This window comes from Vigna radiata, chromosome 5, assembly GCF_000741045.1.
Source record: "Vigna radiata var. radiata cultivar VC1973A chromosome 5, Vradiata_ver6, whole genome shotgun sequence".
Lineage (NCBI taxonomy): Eukaryota > Viridiplantae > Streptophyta > Magnoliopsida > Fabales > Fabaceae > Vigna > Vigna radiata.
The window spans coordinates 31,920,924-31,944,525 of NC_028355.1; the positions used below are offsets into that span (position 1 = coordinate 31,920,924).

The 23,602-nt window shown below is 31.1% G+C and overlaps 4 protein-coding genes across 4 annotated transcripts in view; all 4 read left to right on the forward strand.

The window, feature by feature from the left end:
- Positions 1 to 1,408: 1,408 nt before the first annotated feature.
- On the forward strand, positions 1,409 to 6,544 carry LOC106761505 (LRR receptor-like serine/threonine-protein kinase IOS1). The gene is made up of 13 exons (XM_014645061.1): positions 1,409 to 1,472; positions 2,654 to 3,188; positions 3,259 to 3,752; positions 3,845 to 3,983; positions 4,069 to 4,140; positions 4,317 to 4,388; positions 4,464 to 4,544; positions 4,752 to 4,912; positions 5,002 to 5,264; positions 5,350 to 5,476; positions 5,655 to 5,723; positions 5,812 to 6,001; positions 6,133 to 6,544. The coding sequence occupies exons 1-13, from the start codon at positions 1,409 to 1,411 to the stop codon at positions 6,542 to 6,544; spliced, it is 2,679 nt and encodes an 892-aa protein (XP_014500547.1).
- A 4,069-nt stretch (positions 6,545 to 10,613) lies between these two features.
- Positions 10,614 to 15,190, forward strand: LOC106760791 (putative leucine-rich repeat receptor-like protein kinase At2g19210). The gene is given in 13 exon segments (XM_022781444.1): positions 10,614 to 10,935; positions 11,048 to 11,582; positions 11,668 to 12,146; positions 12,244 to 12,382; positions 12,519 to 12,590; positions 12,716 to 12,787; positions 12,871 to 12,951; positions 13,311 to 13,474; positions 13,566 to 13,807; positions 13,893 to 14,019; positions 14,133 to 14,281; positions 14,283 to 14,473; positions 14,593 to 15,190. Coding segments are annotated over 13 exon segments (2,733 nt in total). The 5' UTR covers positions 10,614 to 10,871; the 3' UTR covers positions 15,011 to 15,190.
- A 1,988-nt stretch (positions 15,191 to 17,178) lies between these two features.
- LOC106760605 (LRR receptor-like serine/threonine-protein kinase IOS1) lies at positions 17,179 to 18,278 on the forward strand. Its single transcript, XM_014644024.2, has 4 exons — positions 17,179 to 17,183; positions 17,374 to 17,414; positions 17,479 to 17,668; positions 17,796 to 18,278. Exons 1-4 carry the CDS (start codon positions 17,179 to 17,181, stop codon positions 18,202 to 18,204), a joined length of 645 nt encoding a protein of 214 aa, XP_014499510.1. The 3' UTR covers positions 18,205 to 18,278.
- Positions 18,279 to 20,352: 2,074 nt separating this feature from the next.
- The window catches only part of LOC106760606 (putative leucine-rich repeat receptor-like protein kinase At2g19210), a 10,329-nt gene continuing 7,079 nt past the window's right edge, over positions 20,353 to 23,602 (forward strand). Inside the window, exons 1-8 of the mRNA XM_014644025.1 lie at positions 20,353 to 20,434; positions 20,545 to 21,085; positions 21,168 to 21,661; positions 21,767 to 21,905; positions 22,588 to 22,659; positions 22,821 to 22,892; positions 22,970 to 23,038; positions 23,476 to 23,593. Coding sequence (XP_014499511.1) covers positions 20,353 to 20,434; positions 20,545 to 21,085; positions 21,168 to 21,661; positions 21,767 to 21,905; positions 22,588 to 22,659; positions 22,821 to 22,892; positions 22,970 to 23,038; positions 23,476 to 23,593 — 1,587 coding nt within the window. The remainder of the gene's footprint in view (positions 20,435 to 20,544; positions 21,086 to 21,167; positions 21,662 to 21,766; positions 21,906 to 22,587; positions 22,660 to 22,820; positions 22,893 to 22,969; positions 23,039 to 23,475; positions 23,594 to 23,602) is intronic.

Here is a 23,602-nt window from a genome sequence, read left to right on the forward strand (position 1 = left end):
CACTCTCCATATCCATTATATATAAAAAAAACATGCCTTTAGAAGGAATAACATATTAGCTGCAGAGAAAAGGCTTCCCGAACAGATTACACAATATGTTTACTTTATATATAGAGGTTAAATACATTTTTAATTTTTTAATTTTAAGTAAAAACTTTTTTGAAACTTTAAACCAATTTATTTTTCGTATAAATTTAGTTATTTTAATTAATTTTTTAAAAAATTTATCTTAATTAACATTAAAATAGAAATATATCAAATAAAATAAATAATTAGAATATTATCATAAAACGTATTTAAAAAGTTAAATAAAATGATAGAATTAAGTTAAAAAGATCTATGTATTTTAAAAATAGAGAGTCTAATTAGATAAAAATTTTGAAGAGAGCTATTCTCAATTTCCGAGTAAGAGAGAAAAACATATTTAAAATATATATATATATATATATATATATATATATTTAAATTTTTTTAAATAAAGATTTAAAATTTAAACTTAAATAAAAATAATATTTATATATAATATAGAATATATTTTTATTTTAAAAATATATTTTAAATTATACATTTTAAAAATATATAATTATAAGATATAAAATTATAAAATAATAAAAATTCAAATTATAATTTTATAATTGATAATTTTTTTAATTTTTAATTTTAATTTAAATAATCTGCCGTATCTAGTGGTTTTAGTGCATCATAAGGTTAGGTTTTGACGTCAGTCGTGGAACTGAAGCTAGCGTGCAACCGTAACCAGAGTCAACAGTCATTGTCTTTTCTTTTTTTTTTTTTTTTGTTTTTTATCTGACCTAGTCACTCCATAATACTCAACCCCGACTTCTTTGTATAAGCCACAAACTCTCATTATCATATTAAATATATAGGTTCGATGGATGGTAAGGTGAGTGTAGTAGCCTTTGAAGAAATTCAGATCACTGCACTGCATAGGTATCATATATTTGCTCTTTCTTCTTCCTTCTTCTTCATACATATGCAGCTTTCTTGTTGGCCAAATCTTCATTTCTACATTTTCATGCTCTAGTCATAATCCCTCACTCTTTAACTGTAAGATTAAAACACTTATGAAAACACTTAAATAAAAAATTATCTGTTGATGCTGCAATTCTTGGTCTGCATATATCAGAATATTTATGCTTAATCATTGAAGTTTTTGTGCTAATATTCAGCCTTTTAAGGCTGTTTTCTTTAAGTAAATTACACTTTGGTCACAAAAATATATTTAATCTGTTTTATTTCAATTTACCTTTGATTGATAGGGAATTCAGCAGTACTATTATTTTATGACGCATATTGCAGACTTAAACACGGAAAGGGAAATTAAAGCTAAAAAACTCTTGCAATTACCTTTGAGTCGTTGACTGCGTGATCTAAGTCAACATATAAAATGTGGATTACTTTCTACGTTGCTGTTTCAGCTGTTCTATTTATTCAACTTCATGCTCAACCAGGTTGGTTCAAGCATTTCTTTTGTTAAGAAATTTCATTATGTCTTTATTTCAAAGTCTTATGCTGTGCTAAAATAATAGAAAATAAGAGATATACAAGAGAAAACAAAATTTATACATCATAACCATATAGGAAGTCATGTTTTTTTTTTCTCTTTTCTATCAATTCAATCAACCAAATTTTGTTTCGTTTTCGTTTATTTTTTTTTGTTCATCTAGTGCTTTCTTTATGTTGAAACTGAAGTCTAAAAACTAATTAAATGGAACAGCTAAATTTTAAAAAGATAAATGGGTGATTGATGTGAATAAATTAACTTAAGAATAAAACAAAATTAATTAATGGATCTTTTAATTGGTGATAGGTTTCTAGTTTAATTCTTAAAAAACTGATTAGTTTCTAAATATATAAAGAGACTCCTATACAAAACTATTGTATCATTAAAATATTATTTTAAAGACTAATTTAGTACTAATTCGAAAATTATTTTACCAACAAACTAGAATATTTAAAAACTAATTTTTTTTTCATAAGTTGTTTTAAAGACTAAATTTTTAATATCACACATTCTTGTATATGAAAGAGAAACAGAGCACAATTGCAATATGTAGGATATTTCTCTTTCAATGATGAGGGTAGGATATAGCGTAGACAGCAATATGAAAGAGAAACAGAGCACAATTGCATTCAACTCCCAAACAAGTGTAATGGTAGTAATTTGTATGAATATTCTATCTTTATTAATATTTAATTTCTAGAAATTTGAAGCAACTTTAACAGTAATAAATGCAATTTCTGTTGGTATGAAAAATATCTTTTTATTAAAAATAACACTTTTACATAAATATTGGGTGCAAAGACAATACTGATAAACTGACGACAGTAAAAAACTTCCCACTCTTTATAACACAAAATAGAGTCACTCACACTGCACTCTTGTCTACATTCACTTAGAGGCAAACTCAGCCTCTTCACTCTCTCCTTGCTCTCTTTGTTTTGAGTCACACACTCTTCAGATCATCACTATCCAGACCACCACATCACTGCCAATTGATGTTTTCGCAAGAAGCAAAAGCTGCTGAGGTGGAAAACTTTACAATTGCAAACAAGCACTTTCTTCTTTTTTTTGCAATATTTAAACCGTGTTGACCCATTTAAAGTTTACTCCTCAATTTCATTGTTCAAGAATTCATCAGCATAAATTGTGGATCTCAAGAAGGTTATACTGACCCGTTACTAATAAATTACGTTTCGGATGCGGATTTCATAAATACTGGTGTGAGTGGGACAATATCATCTGAAGAGAACAGCAGATACAATACTCAACGACAACTATGGACGCTGAGAAGCTTCCCGGAAGGAAGAAGGAACTGTTACAAAATAAATGTCACAAGAGCCTCTAAGTATCTCATCCGCACTACTTTTCTGTACGGAAATTATGATGGCCGAAATATATTACCACAGTTTGATCTTCTTATCGGACCTAACCCCTGGGGTACAGTCACTATATTCAATGCAGCATTTTCTCAATTCAAGGAGATCATACATGTACCTTCAATGGATTATGTGCAAATCTGTCTGGTTCACACAGGCAATGGCATACCATTTATAACAGCCATAGAATTCAGGACTTTGAAATATGATGCATACGTTATTCCATTCGGATCAATGCAACTTTACAATTACCTGCGCTGCGATTTGGGTTCACACACAAGCTACAGGTGAAATCATACTTATGGATTAAATGTGTTGCCTTATAATATTGATTGTTTTATTCTGATTTTCTCAAAGGTACCCGGTTGATGTTTATGATCGTGTCTGGTATGCTCGTTCTCACTGGTCCGCTTGTAATTTCGGTGAAAATTGGAAATCACTAAGTTCCTCCAATCCTGATAATTTTTTGAATCAGAATGGTTACAAGCCAGGAGAGATCATGAGCACCGCAGTTGAACCAGAAAACGATAGTGCTCCGTTGGTAATAAGCTGGGAGCCACAAAATGAAACTGACCAATTCTATGTGTATATGTACTTCACGGAAATTCAAGTGTTAACCAAGAATCAGACAAGACAATTCAACATTATGCTGAACGCTGAATCATTACTTCAAAATTTTTCTCCGCGTTACCAAATTGCCGATACCATAAATGCGACGACAGCCATCAGTGGGAAAGAAATTAAATTTTCCCTCGAGAGGACTGAAAATTCAACCCTCCCTCCCATCATCAGTGCCATTGAAATTTACAGAGTAATAGACTCACAGAACCCAGAAACATTCCAAGGAGATGGTATTTTTCATTTTTTAAATCCATTTATTTTGTTTACACTTTCATACATGAACTTAACTACCTTTTACCCGTCTTTTTGCATTTGAAAAAAGTTGATGCAATTACCAGCATTAAGTCTGCCTATGGAATGGAATGGGATTGGGAAGGTGATCCATGTGCCCCTGCAGCCTACTTGTGGGATGGTCTCAACTGTACTTATCTCGGCAATGAGTTTCCAAGAATCACAGCTTTGTAAGTCATGCTTGCCAAATTATTATTATTATAGGTTTATAAAACTGAGATGAAATCTTATATAACTATTCATTGAGCAAAGCAGGAATTTATCTTCGAGTGGATTGTCAGGAAAGATTGACTCTTCTATCTCAAACCTCACCATGTTGGAGAAGCTGTTAGTTTTCTATTTCTTTTTGTTTGTTTTATTTCATCCGACAGAAAAATCTCTTGTTTTAAATCTTTTTACTGTTTCGGTTATGTACTTGTTATTTTGTGAATAATTGACATATCATTTCCTACAAGACTTGAGATTTAAACATAGTTAAAAAGGCTAAATTATCTGTTTTCCAGGGATTTATCTAACAATAACTTAAATGGTGAAGTTCCTGATTTTCTGTCTCAATTACAACACTTAAAGACCTTGTAAGTTACTTCATTTACTCAACAATTGTATAGGTGATCCTTTCTATCAGATAATAGAAAACCATATTTTTTTAGAAAGTTGGAAAAGAATTTCCTCTCCGGTTCAATTCCCTCTGCTCTTGTTGAAAAATCACGCGAAGGTTCTCTCTCACTAAGGTATGAATCTTATTAAAAAGTCTCAAATACATTATTTATGCTGATAATTATTAATTACTTATATTCAAGGCAGTTTTAGAGATTCCTATATGCAGGATCCATCCAATTTCTAAGAACAACCAAAATAAATTTATGTATTTGAATTATGGATTACTTGTAAGGTTTACTGATACTTGAATCATAATTTTTCTGTGATTTCCACGCTAGTGTCGATCAAAACCTATATACATGTGAATCTGGCCAATGCAACGAGAAGAAAAAGAAAAACACTGCTACACGTACAGCCATAGTAGCCTCGACCAGTGGGGTTTCATTTATTCTAATAGCCGTTGGAATATTGTGGATCTTTAAAAGGAAACAATCAAAAGGTAATGCCGAAATAACTACGAAAAATTCGTATTTTCTGTTAACAACATGCCAAAAAATTATTCTTCCAACCAATTATTTTTAAATGAAGTTGAAAAATTTACAGATTCGGTGGCAGTAAATCATCAGATTGAGATTTCACAGCAATCCACAGAAAAGGATAATTCGTTCCAGCAAGGCACAAGTCAAAAGTATTCATACTATGATGTCCTTCAAATCACTAACAATTTGAATAGAATTATTGGTAAAGGAGGATTTGGAACAGTTTACCTGGGCTTTATCGATGAGACTCCAGTTGCAGTGAAAATGCTTTCCCCATCAGCAGTTCATGGTTATCAACAATTTCAAGCAGAGGTAAGTTATTAATCAATTAAATCTAGGTTTCTGACTTTGGTACCGAACCTATATGGTATAACATGATTGTGACTTTTATTTCTAGGTTAAACTTCTAATCAGAGTTCACCACAAAAATTTGATATCCCTTATTGGTTACTGTAACGAAGGAACCAATAAGGGCCTTATATATGAATACATGGCTAAAGGCAACTTACGAGAACATCTCTCAGGTTGGTTTAAAATATAAAAGAATTCCGGTTAAAAGATTGTTAAATCAATTTCTGAGATTTGAAATTTGAAACTGTGGATATGGAATTTTTAATATTGGAGAACTGTCTGAGGCGTATGAATAACTTCTAATGAAGAAAAACAAACATGTATAGAAAGTTACATAACTTTTTCCTGTAGGTAAACACAACGAATCACCATTCTTGAGCTGGAAGGACAGACTTCGTGTAGCAGTGGATGCAGCCGTAGGTTAGAAAGTAAAATTCGAACTGTGAATTTATGTTAAATCCTTTTTTCCTTCTTAACACGTTTGCCGCAATTATAAATCTAATATCAGGATTGGAATATCTGCATAATGGTTGCAAGTCTCCTATAATCCATAGAGATGTAAAATCTTCAAACATCTTGTTGGATGAACACTTCCAAGCAAAGTTATCTGATTTTGGTCTTTCGAAAGTTTTCCCAGAAGATGGGAGATCTCATGTGTCAACTATTGTTGCTGGTACACTTGGTTATCTGGACCCTCAGTAAGAACTTAATTATTGCCTTTTTTATCATTTTCTAGGAAAATAGAGTGAGATTTTCTACATGATATTTGAGTTATCACCACAAAATCCACAAAGAGTAAATAATTTGGGTTTCATGACTTCTCTTGCAGCTACCACTCTTCCAATAGATTAACACAGAAAAGTGATGTTTATAGCTTTGGAGTTGTTCTTTTGGAAATAATTACAAATCAATCAGTAATGGCAGGAAATGAAGAAACGGGTCACATAAGTGAACGAGTTAACTCCATGATACCAAAAGGAGATATCAGGGCCATAGTTGACTCAAGCTTAGAAGGAAATTTTGATATTAAGTCGGCATGGAAAGCGGTAAAAATAGCATTGGTCTGTGTTTCTCCAAATCCCAACGAAAGGCCAATGATGAATGTGGTAGTGAGTGAACTACAGGAGGCTTTAGCGACCGAAGTAGCTAGAACAAACCATGACAGTGGTGCTGATACTAGGTATTCAGTTGCACCGGTCAGCGAGAATGTAGACAGCGAAATCATGCCGTCGGCTAGGTAAACGCTTACTCAACATAAGAATGATATAATAACGTTGTAAGAAGGAAAATTGATGTCGTACAAGAAGTTGGTTATTAGGATCTTTAGTTTGATCACTTTTCTCAATCTGTGCTGTTTCGGAGTGGTGATAGCAGTAACGTAGAATGCATATCACTATACAAATAAAAAATGAGAATTGGAAAAAAGTGTTATTATAATTTTTGTTGCATTAAATTTTTCGAACAGTCTATCTTTGTTTTGCCCTATTATATGTAAAGTGAACCGCATGAACGAAGAAATGAACCAAATGTAAATGAAGAAATGATCACAGAAATAAATTGGTCAGTGTTCGGTCGGGGAATGCCTCCTTAATCCTTCACACTTTCCTTAGGAACCGTCCGTCCTTTTCCTTCTTACTCCCGGTCGTTATGCGTCCTGTTCGGTCGGGTACCTATTAATTATACTCCGACGCTCAAGTCAGTTTTAATTCCCAAGTTAGAGATAGAAAGAGAGTGAAATAAATGTGCATTCAATGTAANCAACTACCTCTTACCTTTGACTCTTATTTATAGTTTTTCTTATGGGCCAACAATTAGTGTATATCTAATCAAGGCCCAATCGCGGGCCCTTGGGAGTTAATCCCAATTTACCCTAATCCAGAGTTGTTTATGATGTTCCTAACAGGCTGATGACGGCCGGACGTTCTACGGCCATCTTGGATTATACACGTTTCGCGAAGACAGCGCGACGTTCCTGGTGTCCGGGCTGCGTCCGGCCTTGGTTGATTTGCGCCTAGATTGAGCTTAAGCCGTCGCCGGACATCCACCCGGATCCGCCATCTTTAGCAATCTGAGTCAGCAACTACTGTCTTTAACCGCTTAATCTAGTGACCGCGGAGGTGCCGGCCGGCTCTAAGCCTTTGCTACCGCGTGGTCATGCAGATAGTCCCCATGTACCCTTCAGCATTGTCCGGTCCCTATTTGTCAGATTTTAAGGGAACTTTCTAAAAACATAAATTCTAGCCTTTTTATTTAAAAATGTTTTTTTTAAAGGCTTGTTAACTAATAAGTTTGATTCATGTTTTAAAATTAGTTTACAACTTCAAAAGCTTAATCCTTGTAACGCATTGAGAAATTTTGTAATTATTTTTATATCCATGTAGGTCAATAAGTATGGTTGATGTTTTACATATTATTTCAAATTAAAAACAGAAAATTTATTTTGTAGGCTTTGAATAAATAAAAGTTAAAATTATTATTATGAATTTGTAAACAAAAGTTTCGTAAAAAATAATCACTCTAACCATTTTTATTATTTTATTGCTTTGATAAATGTTCTATTGAAGTTATCTTTAGAAATTTTGACTAACAACGAGTTTTTGTTTAAATTCAGGAAAAGTAATGAGAAAATATTAAGACATAATGTATCTTTATAGCTTTTGATATACGAGGAAATATGGGGAATTAACCAATTTCTATGACTTTTTTTTCTCGAAAAAAATAACATAATTATAGTCAGTTTTACTCAATTTTTAACTGAGTCCTTTTATTTTATTAAAATTGAAGTTGGTCATATTGAATATATAAAAATTAACTAAAGTTAAAATAACTTTTCATAGAAAAAAAAAGTCAATTTCTCTAGAAATATGTTATATAAAATAGTAATAATAAGTTAAAATTAATTAGTTATTATAATTTGCATTAAATGTTATTATTTTTATTTATTATTTCTCTTATTCTTCATTAGATAGCTGATTTGGAATTTCTGATAAGTGTACTTTTACTTAGAGATACGAATGATTGAATGTGTAAACTCGTCAATCGGTGCTTAGTACTTTATTTGCTTAGAGTCATGTATAAATAATAACAAAATTAATTATTACTTCTAATGGTGTAGTTTCAAAGTAACCATTATATATTAAATAATTTACCTTGACTGTCACTAAAATATACTTTGATTCGAATAATTATTAGTAAATGAGATAATAGATTATACATTTCTTCCTAAAAGGTAAAAGTACATTGTATTTACGATTTTTTTTAAAATGTATAATTTCTTTGAAATTATTATAAATGTACAAAATAATTTCAAATCTTATAATTTCATATTTTATAAAAAATTTAAAACCGAATTAGCAAAATCTTAATTATACAAATGTTTAATTTATTTTTAATTGGAGTACTAATTCAATATGATATGTTTGACCGTGGAATGCAACTCAAGGTTCTTTCACGATTAGAGAAGCATCATTCTTCAATCTGTCATAAGGTTTTGGTCCGTCTCGTTTGACTTTCAAACCTTTCTATTTTCTTTTTTTGGATGGTCCTATAATACATTTGTTACTTATCTCCTTTGTCAATGTTTACTTTTCCTTAGGTAGCTTAGCAATAACTTCTGCCATTAATGTCTGCTTCAGAAACCAACTGTTAGAGAGTATTGACGGGGTCGCCATATTAAATGTCTGCTTCACATACCAACTGTTAGAGTATATTGACGGAGTTGTCATATTAAATGAGGAATAGATAAGGTCATACAGAGAAAAGAACCAGAACATCAGCATCTGCAGTTGGGAATGAAAGAAGCCGACCAGCAGGAGCTGAACACGAATCCATCACACCAAAACCCGTCATATTTCTTAAATTATCTTTAATCCTTTACTGATGCCAAGATTTTAGCTAATATTTTTAGAATTATACATTAAATGAAGTTTAATTATTTCAGTTCGTTAAAGATAAATATTTTTCCTAATTTATGTGCAAATTTGCTTTGTGGAACATTTGAAGTATTTATTTATTTATTCCGTAACTTTTTTTTTGTTTATTTATATTTTTGTTTTAATTTGATCTTTATGTAATTCTACTAGAAAATATATTTTTGATATTGACTTAAAGTTGACATTAACTAAGTAAAACCCAACACTAATTAGCTAATAATGTAGGATTTAGGTAGTAACTTGAGGGTGACAGGAGGTGATTGGGAGAGAGTGATTGAGTAGATTTGAGGGTAATTTTTTTTGCCGTTTATTTGAGTGAATTTGGAGGTAAACGAGAATGAATTTTGAAATAAAATTTGTGAGAATTGGTGTAGGATTTAGTTTATATGATAGATTAAAAAAATTTACTTCAAAATCCACTTTCGTTTACCTCCAAATTCACTTAAATAAACAACAAAAAATATTATCCTCAAATCCACTCAATCACTCTCCCCCAATCACCTCCTCTCACCCTCAAGTGAACACACCCTAAGTAGGAAAAGAATTGTAGTTAATGAAAGAATTTAACGTGGAAAGAGGAGATGATGAAAAAATGTATGGACGAAGGAAATGCATCTGAAAAGATTTAGAAATATGAATGAACGATATGCATATATAAAAAGATTTATATAGAAAATGAGAAAAATTGTAAAAAAATTCATCTTTAAATTTACACTATATATTAAATTAAAAGAAATATAATTTTTATTTGTTGTTAATAAGATATATTGATTCGTAACATATAAATTAGAGTCGACACAATATTAATCTTGTTTATTTTAATTAGCATTGGACTAATATATAAAAATATTTTTATGAATTAAAAATAGTTAGTGTTGCTATTAGGTTTTAATATTAGCATTGGCCAAATACATGTTAACTCAATATTAATACTGATATTTATTTATTAAAAAAATTAGAAGTAATTTTATTATTTTTTAATATTTTTTAAATTAATTTTTATGTTGCCTTAATCGGATTATGCAAATTGTCTTGACCGTAAGTTGACTTTATTAGTTAAATTAAACCGACTGTTGTAATGTTACGTTGATTATATCAGTTTCCACTTAATTAATCAGATATTAATACGAATATTTATTTATTATAAAAAGTTAAAAAAAATTAAACTTTTTTTACAAAAAAAAAAAATAGCCATTTACATCATGTTAAGGTTTGACTTGACTCACACTAATATTCAGATTAAAAGCTAATTTGATATTTTCTGACATTTTCTTGTATGCTTAATTTATCAACTTTGTATCAATATCCGAGAGATGTTATATGAGTCAAAATTGAAATCTTAAGCATTGAAGAACGAAACAGAGGCACCTTGGTGTAATTCACAATAACATTATATTTAGGCGTGAAATTCTGATCGATAGAAGAATTTAGTAATATTTGTAATATGCAGGTGCATGCATCAGTGTCAGATGAGGAGCGTTGACAAGAATTTCTAACTTCTAAGGAAGCAAATGGATGTTCCGGCAAGGCTGCAGGGAAGAATGAACTCTAACACGATATATATTCATTAAACATAGAATGCAATCAAAAGGATTAAGGAGCTAAAGAGTGTTTGAAATTTTTGCCATCCTACGCAATGTCGATGAGTTTCTTCGCTGTTTTCCTTGGTGCTCTGCTTGTTCAAGCCCAGGATCAATCAGGTTTGGTGAAGCAAAAACATCATCTGCATCAGTTAAATCATTTTTTGAGGTATAAGATCTTCATTACGTAGTTAATTAGTTGATTTTGCTTGCATGTTTTTTTATGTTTTAGGATTTATCAGCATAGATTGCGGAGCTCCATCAGACACGGACTACACTGAGCCAAAAACAGGCATAAATTACACATCAGATGCCAATTTCATAGACACGGGTGAAAGTGGGACAATAATACCTGAAACCATCAACACTGTCTACCAACGACAGATGATGAATGTTAGAAGCTTCCCGAAAGGAAAAAGGAACTGCTACAAAATAAGCATCACTAAAGGTTCCACTTATCTCATCCGCACCAATTTTTTATACGGAAATTATGATAAGCTAAATAAGGCACCAAAGTTTGATATTCATCTCGGGGTTAACCACTGGTACACAGTGACTATAGACAATGCATCCACTCCCCAAGTCAATGAGATCATATATATACCTTCACTGGCTTATCTGCATATCTGTCTGGTTAACACAGGCCATGGCACACCCTTTATATCAGCTATAGAATTGAGGACTTTGAAAAATGGTACTTACGTCCCTGAATATGGATCATTGGAATATTACAAGCGGTGGGATTTAGGTTCAAACGATGGCTACAGGTGAAGTCATACTTTTTTTTGGATAAAATCTTTTGAATTAAAACACTGTGTGATATTCAATTGGATTTATTTGATTTCCTCGCAGGTACAATGTTGATGTTTATGATCGTTTCTGGTATAACTATGGGGACAACAAGGATTGGAAACAAATAAATGCTTCCATTGCTGCTGGTTCTTTTGATCAGAATGATTACGAACCGCCAGGAATTGTTCTGAGCACCGCAGTTACACCAGTAAATGCTAGTGCCCCATTGGTAATAAGCTGGGAGCCACAGAATCCAACTGAACAATACTATGTTTACATGCACTTCTTCGAGATTGAAGTGCTAGGGAAGAATCAGACAAGAGAATTCAATATCACCCAGAATGGAAGGCCATGGTATCAAAATTTGTCTCCGTTACCCCGGAGTATGAACACTATATATAGCAAATCAGGCATCAGTGGGGAAAAAATTGAATATTCGCTTGAGAAAGCCAAGAGTTCAAGCCTTCCTCCCATCATAAATGCCATTGAAATTTACAGAGTGATAAACTTCCAGCAGAAAGATACACACCAAGGAGATGGTACGTTAAGAAGAAAAATTTGATTTTTATGACATCCTTTTAGTAATCTAAACTATTTTTTACAACTTCTTTAATTTGCATCTGAAAATCAAAAAAGTTGATGCGATTGCGAGCATCAAGTCGGCTTACGAAGTCAAAAGAGATTGGCAAGGTGATCCATGCGCCCCTGTAGCCTACTTGTGGGATGGTCTCAATTGTAGTTATCTCGGCAGTAAGAACCCAAGAATCACAACTTTGTAAGTGGTGCTTCTCAAATCAATATTACAGCTTCGCATATATATATATATATATATATATATATATATATATATATATATATATATATATATATAACTCTTAAAATAACGTGTGGCAATTGGTTTTAAAAAACAGGAATTTATCTTCAAGTGAATTGTCAGGAAGAATAGATCCTACGATTTCAAATCTCGTCATGTTGGAGCAGTTGTGAGTTTCTCCATTTTACCAAGTTCAATCGACTACTAGATTTGAAAATATCGCAGTTTAAAGATCTTGGTTCTTTGAGTTATGTTGTCTGTTACTTAAGTACAGATGATTATTTGTGCTTCCAGGGATTTATCCAACAATAACTTACACGGCGAAGTTCCTGATTTTCTATGTAGACTACAACATTTGAAGATGATGTAAGTTACTTCTTTCTTTATTTACTAGAACAGCAGTGTGATCACCTGATCGGAGAAAAAGAAACGGATTTCTATTTTGGCAGAAATTTTGAGAACAACAACCTCACAGGTTCAATTCCCGAGGCACTAGTTCAAAAATCTAAGGAAGGTTTCCTATCACTAAGGTGTGGATAAATTATCATATTCAGAATCTGGTTATTTGTGGTGATGATTATCAATTTGTACTATTCTAGTCTTTTTCTCTTGTCCAATATACTTGTTATTTTGATTTTACTCCATTGAATCACTGGCCACAAAGACTTGTGCCCCTCTCTTTGTAGACCTTAATAACAAGAAGAATTGAATTGGAATTCTTCAAGTTAATTATTTCACATGTTATGGTGTTTTTCATGCTATTTCCTAGACAGTGGATGTACTAATCGAACAGACAAACTGAATTGAAGTATCTCTAAAAGTATAGATGGTTTGTAAGATTTAATGAGAATTGAAACATAAACCTTTCATGATTGAACATCCATTTTAGGGTGGGCCAAAATCCATATCTATGTGAATCCGGTCAATGCAAGGAGAAGAGGAAGGAAAAGAAGAATATTGTTACTCCCTTATTAGCATCCGTTTGTGGGGTTTTGATCATTCTTATGACTGTGGTAGTTGTATTGTGGACTCTTGAAAGGAGAAAACCCAAAGGTGAGACTACTACAATTAGACTCAATTTTAATTGAAAAATTGCCAAAGATATTCAGTCTTGACCTATTAAAGTTCAAAAATTGTTGAACAGCTTCGACCATAGATCAACGTGAGATAGCACCGGAAAGCACAGAACAAGAGGATTCATTACATCAACTAAAAAAACAGATATATTCATACTCCGATGTAGTTAGAATCACCAACAAATTCAGTACAGTTGTTGGTAAAGGTGGGTTTGGAACAGTTTATCTGGGTTATATTGATGACACTCCCGTGGCAGTGAAAATGCTGTCTCCATCTTCAGTTCATGGTTATCGACAATTTCAAGCAGAAGTAAGTTATTTATAATTTTTCAACAGGCTTATGAGGTGAAGAATATCAGTATACGGTTAAATTTCTCTGTGGCTTTGATTTCCAGGTTAAAATTCTAATGAGGGTTCATCATACGAATCTCACCTCCCTCGTTGGATATTGTAATGACGGAGATTATAAGTGTCTCATATATGAGTACATGGCTAACGGAGACTTACAACAACATCTTTCTGGTTAGTTTCCCAATGAAACTAATTTCTTGTTAAAAATGTGTGCAGATCAACTTACACAGTAGTTTTATATTCTGAACAAGTATATAGGAAGTTACAGAACTTGTTTTCTGCAGGTAAACACAACAAATCAAAATTGTTGAGCTGGGAAGACAGACTTCGTATAGCAGTGGATGCAGCACTAGGTGAGGAAGTAAACTTGAAATTATGTGTTTTGTGAACACCCATTTTCCCCTCTCAAAATGTTTGCAATAAATCTAATATCAGGGTTGGAGTATCTTCAAACTGGTTGCAAGCCTCCTATAATCCACAGAGACATAAAATCTACAAACATCTTGTTGGATGAAAAGTTCCAAGCAAAATTATCAGATTTTGGTCTATCCAAAATTATACCAATTGATGGGGGAACTCATGTGTCAACTGTTGTTGCTGGTACTCCTGGTTATCTAGATCCAGAGTAAGTACTTCAATTACAGTTACTGTTTATAGTATAAGTGGATATTTGAACTATGACCACAAACTCTGTCAGTGGCAGCAAATAAATTAGGTTACATATATATATGATTTGTCTTGCAGGTACTACATATCCAATAGATTAACACAGAAAAGTGATGTTTATAGCTTTGGAGTTGTTCTTTTGGAAATCATCACTTATCAACCAGTAATAGTAATATCAAGGAATGAAGAAAGGGTTCACATCATTGAATGGGTCAGATCACTGATTGAAAAAGGGGATATCAAGGCGATTGTTGACTCAAGGTTAGAAGGAGATTTTGACATTAATTCAGCTTGGAAAGCCGTAGAAATAGCAATGGCATGTGTTTCCTTTAATCCCAGTGAAAGGCCAATGCTGAGGATGATAGTGACTGAACTAAGGGAGACTTTAGCAATCGAATTAGCTCGAGCAAAACTCATTGATGCACATCTAACAACAGATTCTATTGAACCGCTCGCCATAAATCTGGACACTGAATTCACTCCTCTGGCGAGGTAAAATATAAAAGAAATCAAATAATGTAAAAGAGGAAGTCATCTTATTAAGAACTTGGTCCAGAGGTTCTTTCCTTTGCTCTTCTGTAACTGCTTCACCTGTTTCCATTTCCATGGATGACGATTTCTGCTTCTACCCTAAAACGTAATTGCATCATTTTTCTTATTCTTCAATGTCTATTCAACTTGGCGATATAAATGAATTTTAATTGAGATTTTTAATGTAAAATTTGTTCACTGTCTTTTATATTTCTCTAATTGTACTCTCATTGCTTACAATTTCTGAAACTTAATCACCTTTTTTTAACAATTATTTTACAGAAAAAATCACCAATAAGAGTTTGTATGCAGCTAATGAGATGACATTTATATGTATATATTCCGAATTTTTTTGTAAATGTGATAGCTCTGGTTTAATTATTATATATTTCATTCTTAAACTAAGAATATGATCTTAATCTTTTTTTCTTTCATATATGACAATGTATATTCATATTAAATATGTTATCAAATCAGAAAATTGTAATGAGTTGTGAAACTATAAAAATTACAAAGAAGAACAACTTTTAGAAAAAAGAAAAAGAAAACAGTAACCTCAGTTGTATAAGTGTATAGTTGATTGTGTTATAAAGGACTCCCAAGGAGTAATTAATATACAAAAGATAACTGTAAATCTACATAAATAAATATTATAACTCATTTTCACTTAATGAGTAATCTAAAACTAATTTTCCCGCAAAAGAAAGTTTATTAGTAAATTGAATCTAACTAACAAGTGAGGACAAACATAAAATAAGATTTTAAAATATCTAAAAAGAAGTCTTTATTTTGGAAAAAATTAAACTTGTCAAATAAACTCGTATAATAAGATTTGGCCCTAATCTATGGGTTGGACCAAAAAAGTCTACAATACCAAATATTTCTAAAGTCCTGTGAAATAGGATTAACCCACGGACTTTTCATATATAAGATAATTAAAATATATAGACAAGTAGTTGTGAGTATATTTATATTTACGTAACATTACTGTTATATTTTTCTCCAATTAAAATAATTATTTTATTAATTTTACTTATTTTTTCTTTAAATTTAATATTTTTCAATTTAACATTTTTAAAATCTAACTACTTTTAAAATTAAAATAATTATTTATAATAAAAAAAATAAAAATTATTACAATAAAATTGTAATATATATATATATATATATATACTTTTGTAATTAAATTAAAATATTTATTAATCTTTATTAAAAAACACATGAGCATCAAATTTTACAGATAATCTACTAATAAAAATAACTTATAGAAAACTTCATTGTCATACAGGTGGATATTTATTCAGTAGCTGCTTAAGTAATTGTTTAATTTCAATTTTAACCTTTAACTTCTATTTTCTTATGACTCCTTCATCTACTATTATTTCATAACTTTATGATTAAAATTAGTGTTTCTAATTTATTTTATACTAAAGAAAGTAACACGAAACGCGATAGATAAGATAATTATATGTACAAAATATAGGATAAATGTTACATAAACAAAAACATTATATATATATATATATATATATATATATATATATATATTAATATATATTATTTCAATAAGTTTAACTTCTTGAAAAGGAATAATTAAATAAATATTAAAAATTATAGTTTTTTTTTTGTATTTAGTCTCATAATTTTTAATTAAAAATTTTCAATTTTGAAAAATATAAGTATTAAAATTAAATCAACCCCTATTATTATTTTTTACATATTCCATATATTTTGAAAAAAATTATATCAGTAATGTTTCATCATAATATTGTGTATCCATATATAAGATAATTTATACTTCAACAATATGTTCTTTTTCTTTGTGAAAACAAATAATGCATCAATAATGTTTTCTTTTAAATCAAGTTTAAAAAAAGAAAATAAAAAAAAATATGAAAAGTACAAAAAAATGAAGAATGAAAATAATATTAAATTGCAGTTTTATTGTGGGCAAAAAAAGTGGAGTCTATAGCTCTATGAGAGACAGAGCTGGCCTTGGGACTCTTTGGAACATTGACAGCTCTACCTAGATTCAATATCTAGTTTATCAGTCAGAGCTTTCAAAATCCGATATGTTGATTTTCGGATGTCTTAGATAATTGCCTTATACATATCATAGAATTAATTAGTATTATGAGGTTGTTAATTATATAGTTCTTTAACCTATACGTAAACCAGATGGAAAACCGTGTTTTAATAAGTCAACTGTTATATATATATATATATATATATATATATATATATATATATATATATATATATATATATATATATATATATATATATATATATATATGGGGTTTNACGAAGCAAAAGAAATTTCTTCAGCTGGGAAAAGAGACTTCGTATAGCAGTGGATGCAGCCTCAGGTACATCAATAATATTCTTTTCTTAATTCTTCATTCCTCTCTAAATATATACTTTTGACCATAGGATTGGAGTATCTGCAAAATGGTTGTAAGCCACCAATATTCCACAGAGACGTAAAATCTACAAACATCTTGTTGAATGAACACCTCCAAGCAAAATTATCTGATTTTGGTCTATCGAAAATTATCCAAACAGATGGGGAAACTCATGTGTCAACTGTTATTGCTGGTACTCCTGGTTATCTAGACCCTGAGTGAGTCCATCAATTATACTTTCTTGTTCTTATTCATTGTTTTCCTGGAAATTTAGTAATTCTATCTGAATGTTTATGTTCACAAAGTTCAGACAGAAAATAAATTGAGTTGCAATTTGTCTAACAGATACTACCTAACCAATAGATTAACAGAGAAGAGCGACGTTTATAGCTTTGGTGTTGTGCTTTTAGAGATAATTACAAGTCAACCAGTGATAGCGAAGAATCAAGAAAAAACCCACATAAGTGAATGGGTTAGGTCCTTGATTGCAAAAGGTGATATCAATGCCATTGTTGATTCAAGGTTGGAAGGAGAGTTTGACAGTAACTCAGTTTGGAAAGCTGTAGAAAAAGCAATGGAATGTGTATCTCCAAATCCCAACAGAAGGCCAAATATAAGTGTGGTGGTGAATGAACTGAAGGAGTCTTTAGCAATGGAATTAGCTCGAACTGAAGATAGAAGTACTCATACAAGTGATTCAGTTAACCAGTTCATCATGAATCTGAATACAGAATCTCTTCCCCAGGCCAGGTAAACGGGTGCCCAATGTAAGATGATTATAATCATAGTCTAACGTACACTTGAGATTGTTTGAAGATAAACGTTGCTAGGAAGATAATAAATAAATAATCAGGAATGAACTGCTTGCTGTTATATTAGAAGGTTCCCCTTTCATATTTTGGTTTGTTTNATATATATATATATATATATATATATATATATATATATATATATATATATATATATATATATATATATATATATGGGGTTTGTTAACACGCGTACACTTGTTTTCCATATATATATATATATAAGTTGTAATCTTATTGTATCCCATACCAATAGAGAAAGGAAAAAGAAATACTGTGTAAAGGGAAAAGGACAAGGGTTATTCTGATTTTTTTTTCAATTGGGGCAATAGGGATGACAGAGAAAATGTTAGAGTGAGAGAGATGAAAGAGAAAGGGTTGAGAGGAATAAGGGAGGTGAGTAAGGGTTTGGGGGTTTCTTTTTTTTAGTTTTGAGAATGAAAATTATTTAAATATCTTTGACCTTAAAACTTAGAATTCATGATAAATGAGGATATTTTTGTCTACTATAATCCGGTACACATTGTTAAAACGTACCAACTAAAAAACAGGCGTACGCGTGTTAACAAATCCCTATATATATATATATAATATTATTCCATAAGAATATAAGTATAGTTAATAATTGTTTTGATTAAATATTGAACTCTAAGAATGATTCAACTATTCACAGTTAGCACATTATCTAATTGGATCCTATACTTTAGTTAAGAAGTGTCTAATTTATTATATTTGATGTAAATATTAGCACAATAATACATTTGAAAATTTTGACATTGTATAAAAAAATTGAAATGCTACTTGTATAACAACTTATTCAACAACAATTCTGGCGTTTATTTCTTTCATACTCATAATTTATTCCACGTTATGAATAGAAGATAAAAGAAAAGATTACAAAATTATTGTATGAAATGTTGTATTTTTATCATTTCTAAGTAGACAGCATTCTTAAAAACTCGTTAGCAATCAGTTTTTGTGTATTCATATAAGTGCAAGTTCACTTTTTAGATTATAGAAGATGAGTTTCATTTTTCTTATAATTTGAATTTAGCTTCACCAAAGAAAAGTAACAATTTCTAAACATCTTCCATATATAAAGGTTCAGAACACATACAAATGGAAATATTTCTTGATGATATAATACACCCTTTTTTAATATAAGTAATATTTCAATGTAATATTTATTATTTTTAATTCTTAAAATGTGTCTGTTATGCTCTTTGTTTCTCTCAAAGAAGGTCTATAATGAAGATATGAAGTATTTTTGGTTAGTGTGTGAGATTATTAAAACGACATTTATTCTAAATTGGTAGAGATCATTTGTTAAGATGCATTTAATTACAATTTACATTGTTTGACCACTGAATGCTGTATTATTTTTATGATGAGTGACAACTGGCGAATATGACAGGAAACTCTAAGTAAGTGGATGTTCCTATAATTTGACTATAATTGAATGGACAACAAAGATTAAGAAATGCGAAACTCTTTGAATGGCATGATACTAAAATCTTTATTTTTACATTGTTTGTGTGGGTCTTTTGAGAGGGGCTTCACCAAAAAATATTAAAATACAGATATGATTTCAACCAATATAAAAGATTCATCTTCTATCTCAAAACTTTTAGACAATAAATGTATAGAATTTTTACTCATAGTTGTAATGTTTTTAATTCATTTTTGTTTTCATTTATTTTGATTGACTAATTAATGCGGACCAGATATTAATGGGTGGTCCGATAGCGGTCGAATAGATGATTCTGATATCATAATAGAAGTGGACTTTAAGTCCAATCTCAATCCTACAAAACTGACTTGTAAGATGAGGTTTATATATTATAATATAAAACTAAGGTAAAATTTGCACCCACTTATATATATATATATTATAAATTGGTCTTATCTTTGGTTGATGTGAAACTTCTAACACTTACCTCAATGTTGACATTGACCAAGTCTTCCCTCAACGTTGACATTGACCAAGTCTCCCGTACACAAACATAATTCCTTTTGTAGTGCAACTCACAACAGCAACAAGGCAAGCTCATATATATGTGCCTTCAAACCCAGAAAGCACAAGGACGTGAAAAATGGGAATGTCATCAAGTTTCCTAGTTACTTTTGTAGGAGTTCTAGTTCTTGTCATTCTCATTCAAACTAAGGGCCAACCAGGTTTCTTAACAAATTAAAACATGAATTTTCATTAGATCATTATTATTTTATAAAAGTCTAGCTGAAATCTCAAGTGCCATGCATAATATTTTTGCATGTTTATGTTTTAGGATTCATCAGCATAGATTGCGGAGCTCAAGCAGGTGTCAACTATACTGATTCAACATATGGCATAAATTACGTTTCGGATGCAGATTTCATAAATACCGGTGTGAGTCAGACAATAGCATCTGAAGAGATCAGCAGAGAAAGTCGACGACAACTGTGGAGGCTGAGAAGCTTCCCGGAAGGAAAAAGGAACTGCTACAAAATAAACGTCACAAGAGGCTCTAAGTATTTCATCCGCACTACTTTTCTGTACGGAAATTATGATGGCCGAAATATGTTACCAGAGTTTGATCTTCTTCTCGGACCTAACCGCTGGGATACAGTCACTATATTCAAAGCATCAAATGACCAATCCAATGAGATCATACATATACCTTCACTGGATTATGTGCAAATCTGTCTGGTTGATACAGGCAATGGCACACCATTTATAACAACCATAGAATTCAGGACTTTGAAAAATGATACATACGTTACTCAATTCGGATCATTGGAACTTTACAATTTCCTGCGCTGCGATTTGGGTTCAAACAAAGTCAATAGGTGAAATCATACTTATGGATTAAATGTGTTGCCTTATAATATTGATTGATAGATTATTGGATTTATTCTGATTTTCTGACAGGTACCCGGATGATATTTATGATCGTTACTGGTATAGTGGTTCTTCCTGGAACGCCTGTAACTTCGGCGAAAAATGGAAACCACTAAATGCCTCCATTCCGGATGATTCTTTAAATCAGACGGATTACCATCCGGGAGCTACTATCATGAGTACCGTAGTTGAACCACAAAATGATAGTGCTCCGTTGGTAATACGGTGGGAGCCAGAACATGAAACTGACGAATTTTATGTGTACATGCACTTCACGGAAATTCAAGTGTTAACCACCAATCAGACAAGACAATTCAACATCAAGAATGGTCAATCAGGGTTTCAAAATTTTTCTCCAATCTATCATGGAATGAATACTATATATTCGACGTCAGGCACCAGTGGGAAAGAAATTAAATTTTCACTGGAGAGAACTGAAAATTCAACCTTGCCTCCCATCATCAGTGCCATTGAAATTTACAGAGTAATAGACTTACAGAAACCAGAAACATTCCAAGTAGATGGTAGGCGACGAAATTTTCATATTTTAAATCCATTTCCTTTGTTTACCATATTGTGCATGATCTTAACTACCTTTTACAATATTTTTGTTATCATTTGAAACAAAGTTGATGCGATTACTACCATCAAGTCAGTTTATGCGCTGAAAAGAGATTGGCAAGGCGATCCATGCGCCCCTTTAGCCTATTTGTGGGATGGTCTCAATTGTTCTTATCACGGAAATGATTCTCCAAGAATAACAACTCTGTAAGTCCTCATTATCAAATGTACATAATTATTATTTAATTATAATTGTTCAATAACTTTTTTCTTTAATTATAATTTTTCAAAAAGAATGGTTAAATTACAAATCATTTTCCATAAATCATACAAATAAAATATTTTGATACCTTGCAATAAATATTTTTCAAAAGATAATATAATATGAATTATTTGACCTTTTCATTATTGTTATTATGGTAAATATGAAATAAATAATCTTAATAATATAAAATTATAATCTAACAATTTGATGGATAAATTTTTTAATAGATTTAATTAAGTTTTAAGCATATTTCAAATTTGGATCTTTTTAATTGAATCTCTAATAGTAATTTCTTTGTTTAATTGAATGCTCAATTTTTTTCCTAAAATTTTCTATTTATTGTGTTTTTCTATTTTTACCCGTCAACATAATGATATAATTGTTTATTTCTATCTTTTCCACTCAAACTCAATCAAATCGCATCTTCTTTGTCCAATCTCCTCCACCTCACCGGTCAATTCAATTTTAGAAAGAAAAGGAATGAGTTTACCGATAAGTTGAAAAACACTCCAAGTTAACTAACTCATCTTATTAATGGCAAAAATCAATGAAACAAAAAAATGTATGATAAACTTATTAAAACTTAGTTAAGTGATGAAATGCTACTGTTCATATGCAAAACAGGAATTTATCTTCCAGTGGATTGCATGGAAAGATTGACCCTTCATTTTCAAATCTCACCATGCTGGAGACATTGTGAGTTTATCTGTTTCACCTGGTCAAATGAATCATGATACCAGAAAAAAAAAATCATATTTTATTTGTTTTTATTCTTTCATACATGTACTTATATGCTAAAAAGTTTTACAGTACATGTGTAAAGACATACTTAAAAGAGGAAGTTATTTGGTTTCCAGGGATTTATCAAACAATAACTTAAACGGTGAAATTCCTGATATTCTGTCACGACTACAACACTTGAAGATCTTGTAAGTTCCTTCGTTGGTTCTTCCTGTGATCCCCTGTATCAAAATATAGAAAGTTTACTGTTTCCAATTTTTTGCAGAAACTTAGAGAAGAATAACCTCTCCGGTTCAATTCCCTCATCACTTCATAGAGATTCCCTCAAACTAAGGTATACATCTTTCACCCATGACCTATATATAGAATTGAACCTTGAACCCTTTTCAGTTACATGTTAAATTAAATAAGGGTATGTCTTCTATAGTCAGCTGTTGATTCTACTGAATATCTCGGCACAAGTTAAACGAATTTAAGTATCTATAGAAAATTCTTATGACTGGGAGTTAAAATATAAACCTATTAAAGTGTAAAGCAAATTCTAGAAGAATGTAGAAGTACCTTAGAAAGTAGAATTCAAATGTAATACAAGTTCTAGAATGTTGTAGAAAAGCCAAATAAGAAGCCAACATCTACAACAACTAAGACAACTACTACACTTCTTCCAACTACTACTTCTACATCCTACTATCTCTACATTTTCTCTACCTTATCAACTACTCCTTTCACAACCTTTAAATACTAACAAAACCTACTGTGAATTTATCGCAGTGTGGACGATAATCCATATCTATGTAAACAAGATCAATGCAACCAGAAGAAAAACAAGAAAAACAATAACATTGTTACACCCTTGGTAGCATCTGTTGGCGGGGTTTTGATTCTTCTGGTAGCAGTG

Excerpts from the sequence above, each read along its gene's own strand:
- LOC106761505 (XM_014645061.1), top strand. The coding sequence starts at position 1,409 with ATGTGGATTACTTTCTACGTTGCTGTTTCAGCTGTTCTATTTATTCAA. Across the intron at positions 4,545-4,751 it reads GAAGGTTCTCTCTCACTAAG|TGTCGATCAAAACCTATATA; the intron begins GTATGAATCTTA and ends TTTCCACGCTAG. Across the intron at positions 4,913-5,001 it reads TAAAAGGAAACAATCAAAAG|TTGAAAAATTTACAGATTCG; the intron begins GTAATGCCGAAA and ends TTTTAAATGAAG.
- LOC106760605 (XM_014644024.2), top strand. Across the intron at positions 17,415-17,478 it reads AGCAGTGGATGCAGCCTCAG|GATTGGAGTATCTGCAAAAT; the intron begins GTACATCAATAA and ends TTTTGACCATAG. Across the intron at positions 17,669-17,795 it reads CCTGGTTATCTAGACCCTGA|ATACTACCTAACCAATAGAT; the intron begins GTGAGTCCATCA and ends TTTGTCTAACAG.